Source organism: Dendroctonus ponderosae, unplaced genomic scaffold (genome assembly GCF_020466585.1).
Source record: "Dendroctonus ponderosae isolate FM_Combo_2020 unplaced genomic scaffold, Dpon_F_20191213v2 Dpon_F_20191213_3, whole genome shotgun sequence".
Taxonomy (NCBI): domain Eukaryota; kingdom Metazoa; phylum Arthropoda; class Insecta; order Coleoptera; family Curculionidae; genus Dendroctonus; species Dendroctonus ponderosae.
In genome coordinates this window covers 14485777-14490968 of record NW_026018508.1, presented here as the reverse complement: position 1 = coordinate 14490968, position 5192 = coordinate 14485777, and the positions used below count along the sequence as shown (strand labels likewise).

Here is a 5192-nt window from a genome sequence, read left to right as displayed (position 1 = left end):
CATAAAAAGCAATGTACTAAAGTAAGGAAGGTAAAGAAAATTAACGATAACTTTCACGAAAGCCAGTTTGAAAGCTAAGAGTCCAGAAATTACTTGAATTCCGTCCTTTTAATGGAAGTTTTGTATAAGTTAACTTACTGTAAAGTTTTTGTTTTCAAATATGTTTTTTTTATTATTTAATTGCCTCATTAGAGACATGAATTAAAATATCGAATATTTCGCAAAGCATTCGAGGGTGCATCTGTTAGGGTTCGTAGAAGCGTGGGTGGGTGGAAGGAAAAAAGCGGTATAAAGAAGTCGGTTGGAAAATTGAAAATAAAAGTGTACCGCTTCTGACAAAATCGACGCCCTTTATTCCTTTTATTATCAAGCGCCGAAAATGTAAATGACTGTCAAATTGGCGACAATCGCGTTTGAAAGGCGTTGTGTCCTTTGCTGCGGACACGAATGAATGGCTTTAATTGATTCCTCCTAGGGAGGGCTGATTTAAATGGGAGCGACAACCGACACTCTCACTGGCGCTAATTAAAACAAGAACAAATTGAACTCGGCTGATGTAATTGGCAATTTCAGCTTAGCCGCTAGTATTTCCGATTTTTCGCATTCAAAATGAGCATATTTAATGAACAATTTTGATAATGAACAAAGCTCTAACTAAAAATTTAATACCAGCAGGTCTAACCTGCTGGCATGCTCTCTTAGATTAGATGGTTCGTTTAAAGTATCCAGTTCAAACCGTCACCGATTATATCAATGTGCAATTTACATTGAGGGCAAAGGTATTCCTCATAACCATGCGGTCTACCTCCTCTCATAGACATAGACAAGTAGGTAGACGATTTGGAGTTTTCATTGGTAGCCCACTTCATTCGATTATATAACGTATCCTCGTCAAATATTTACAAAATTTGGCACTAATTTTTCAAATGTACCAAATCGGCCCTCACCGAAACGGCTGGAGAAAAAATACCTCAAATCCATTAGCTTAATAGATTTGGTTTTATGGCAGATGGATCGCAAATGTACCTTATATTTGACTCGTCGCTGTCTGACATATGTTGCGGCCAGAGTTGAATTTTAAGCAGTTTGGACCACATCACGTACACGCGTCACGAAGAAATTGAACACTGGTATTACGGTTTTCGGACTAGCTGTCTGGAACAAGGATACGATCGTGAAATAATCATTTTTGATACGGAGAAAACGGCAGAAAGTCTTACTAGTGAGGGCGAAAAAATATTCTATCGCGCACGAGGAGAATCTTAAATTGAGAAAATTACCTTTTTAAACTTTCAGGCTCTGATAGATCTGTTTTAGACTTAAAGACTTAGACTGCGTTCTATCTATCTTGTGTGGTAAATTTAATGCGGAAGGTTTAAGATTTAAAATTTATTGCAAAATTGTTTGTGTTATCACRGCGATCGCAGCGTATTTTGGACGTTAAAACATKATTTAGTCTCTCTTACTGACCCTGGCTGACTTTTTWCGAAAAACTCACTTTTATACGAAATTACTGGGAGTTTCCAGGATTTTTTCAGTTACTAATGCGAGTCGACTGGCCGTTAGTAAACACGAGTTTTCCAAAAATTGGGCAGAAAAAACTAAAAATTCCTGATTGCGGCCCAYWACAYCACTCKAAAGACAAAATCGGCTGGTTTAAATGAGCAAAAACTCACTTAAATAGGAAATTTCTGGGAGTTTCGTATCCGAAATAATRGACATTTATGGCACATTTTMAGCCTTYACGATCTTTATCCGACGATTTCTTCCTTATTATTGACACACGCACTTTATAAATGCATATTTGTGACCCTCTTTGGTCGAAAGGAATCGATTGAGCTCAACAAACCCGCATGTAAAATTTCCATTTTTAATCGAAATTTTTCCAAGGGTGAGGGTCGATTTTTTGAAAAAATTAAAATTTTGTAAAAAATGTCTTAAATTTTACATCATTTTCACCTCACGGACGCGAGGAATGCATCGAACTCATTGAAAAACATGCTWGAAGTTTCMSATCMGRAATAATAGACATTTTCGGCACATTTTAMGCKTTTTTCGAKMGTTCACGATCTTTAACCGACGAGTTCTTCCTTATTATTGACCCAAACGCTTTAYAAATGCATATTTGTGACCTTCTTACGTCGAAAGGAATCGAYTGAGCTCAAAAAACACGCATGTAAAATTTTGATTTTTCGCCGAAATTTTTCCAAGGATACAGGTCGATTTTTYGARAAAATTAAAATTTTCTCAAAATGTCTTAAATTTTACATCATTTTCAGCTCACGGACGCGRGAAATGCATCGAACTSATTGAAAAACATRCTAGAAGTTTCAGATCCGAAATAATAGACATTTTCGGCACATTTTAAGCGTTCACGATCTTTAACTGACGATTTCTTCCTTATTATTGACCCAAACACTTTATGYGACCGAAAATTGTGACCTTCTTGAGTCGAAAGGAATCGATTGAGCTCAAAAAACACGCATGWAAAAGTTTGATTTTTAGCCGAAATTGATCYAAGGTTGGRGGTCGATTTTTTKAWAAAATKAAAATTTTGTCAAAACGTCTTAAATTTTACATCGTTTTCATCTCATGGACGCGAAGAATGCATCGAACTCATTGAAAAACATGGTAGAAGTTCCAGATGTTTCAAAATGTACTTACAACTTTCCATCTTTCTAATGCTTTGCTTTTCTGGCATATTATTTATATTTTTAAAAACAWATTTATCATACTTAGCGAAAGAGTTTTGAGAGTAGTAAASAAAAGTTACTGTTACTTTTGYTTCAATWTTACTTTTAATATAGTGGCGATAAGAGCGAAAATACYACAAGTTTCTACCTGTAAGAAGGCTTTTTTTGGAGAACTTAAAATATTTATATTAAAAAAGTACTAAATTGCAGCTACTAGAGCATTATCAGCCCGAGCATCTAAATTTAATAAGTAGGTAAACCCTTACTTATTATCAAAGAAGGATTTAAAATAATTATTAAATACCTTCATCGAAAACAAAGTCGGTGCAAGAGTTTTTGCCATTAGCTTAAGCTGAGAGGAGCCAGTAAATAAAATAAAAAATTCACCATTTTAATGGAAACATGGAACCAGGGTTTAGTCCCTTAGGTAATGCTTGATAGCACTAAGGTTTTTAAAATATCCTTAAAATTACGTATTAAGCAAAGACAACTCTATTCGACTTTTTACGTATTAACTACTGTACCATCCATACTTATCCACATCGATTTTTTGTTTTTACTTATACGTTTATTTGTCATTTACATTGGGTAAACAATAGGTAAATGTACCGAACATTTGATTGCAAAAAACAATTAATTCTTTTCACATTTAATAGTTTTATAATTGAATTAAATGCAACAATACAATTGTTTGATACCCCAAAATATTTTTTCCTTTGTTGTTCACGTTATTTCATTGATAGTGCGAATTGTTCCCGAGCGGCTCAGCGTAATTAGACTGATAAGCAAACGTAACAAATTCGGGCCAACAATATGCAAATTTGTATTCTGGTTTCTCTTGTGATTCGTCTACCTGGCTGGTGCGGCTTAATTAGACCGAGATACTTGTCGTATGTGCCTGCCTAATTCTAGCCTACTTAACAGGGGTTCATTCTGCCAAATGCGCCCTTATTTAAAGGTTCTTATCTCATTAGGCTTCCTAATTAGCCTATAATGTGCTAATATTTAAACTGTATATATTTTCACTTGTAGACAATGTGTGGTATTTAAATGCCAATGATTTTCTGCCCTTGTGCCAGCCAGGAGAAGGAGAGATCAAGTTTCCATTGGAAGGAAATGTTTCTAAATGTATCTGGTTTATCTAAAAAGTATGGGCAAAAAACTTCGGTTTTTCTTGGACCAACTTTGAGTTATATTGGAGCTGAGCAAAGGTCCAGTCCTCGATATTTCAAGGCTTGTTTGCTCTGAACTGAGCAAAAGTTCCTAACAAAATAAATCCGTTTTTTTGCAATGAAAATAAAAGTATATAAAATAATAAAAAGCAAAACTTCAGACTTGAAACAACTGGACGTAATCTCATAAATGCATGCAATCGAATCAATAAGTTAAGAGAGGTAATACCGAGATTACAATTACAAATTCCTATTATTGTTTTGCTCTTGGGCAAACACCTATAAATTATATATGAGCTGGGCGCGCTTTATATGCTATAATGTATGATATGGTAATAACTATTCTGCATAAGTAGCAGTTATTATAAATGTTACATTCGCTACAAGCCCGGCAGTTGAGTTTACATAATGCTTCTTCTAGAGTACAAACAAAGACAGTAATAAATCATGCTGTAATAGGGCATAATTTAATAAGACTGGAAGGCCCGTTTCAAGCCAGGCTAGGCGTAGTAGCAAAAAGAGCCCCCTTTTAATACGTTGAAATTAGACTGGCATAACCAGCACGGATATCGTCGTCTGTTCAAGATACGTCTAGCAGGTATCAAAGGCGAAGATAAAGCGACTGAGAGCTCAAATTTGCGTTACTTTGCTCCTAATTGGCTACTTCTCCCTCTTAAATGAATTGTGAGGCAGTTTTGCGAGAATAGACTTAAATTGCGAACATTATCCGGTTAATTTGGGAGCTTATTATTTTCGAACCCTTCGAACATCATCAAGGAAAAACACAGGGAATTATCACTTTAAAACCTCTATGGGAGCCACACGTGTGCAAAATCAGAGGCATGTTTATTCCATTGCGCTAAACCTGAGTAAAAGGGGATTACCGAGCATGCAAATAATCCCAAAGTAATTAGCCTCTTCTTACGTCGCGATTAAATAAATCATGTTTGATGCGGATCTCAGGGGATAGTGTTAGTAAGTAGATCAATATTGATATTAGCTTGACGGGGGATTTGGTAAATTTTTAATAGCTACTCTCCGATAAAGTGCGCATTCACAGTTCAATCGACCCTGGTTTGCGGGGTGAAACATTCTACACTTACCGAGAGGAATTTGTTGCATCTTCTACCGAGTTTACATCGTGAAAACTGGACAGCTGGCGTCATTTGATCTGGGCTGATCTGGAAAATAAAGAAAACATTACAGCATTTGTGGAAAACACATAGAGAAATGTTTTTTTTCGGGCTTTGAAGCCGTGGTCCATTGGAATTTCTTCCTGACGTTTCGTCCACAACTGCGGTGGACATTATCAAAGGCGATGAGGCAG

The 5192-nt window shown here is 35.9% G+C and overlaps 1 protein-coding gene across 1 annotated transcript in view; it reads right to left on the bottom strand.

The window, feature by feature from the left end:
* Positions 1–863: 863 nt before the first annotated feature.
* LOC109537301 (glucose-6-phosphate 1-epimerase) overlaps positions 864–5192 on the bottom strand; it is an 11380-nt gene continuing 7051 nt past the window's right edge. Inside the window, exons 4-5 of the mRNA XM_048664664.1 lie at positions 4969–5046; positions 864–1155 (exon numbers count right to left, since the gene is read on the bottom strand). Of these exons, the coding sequence (XP_048520621.1) occupies positions 1078–1155; positions 4969–5046 (156 nt within the window). The 3' untranslated portion in view covers positions 864–1077. The remainder of the gene's footprint in view (positions 1156–4968; positions 5047–5192) is intronic.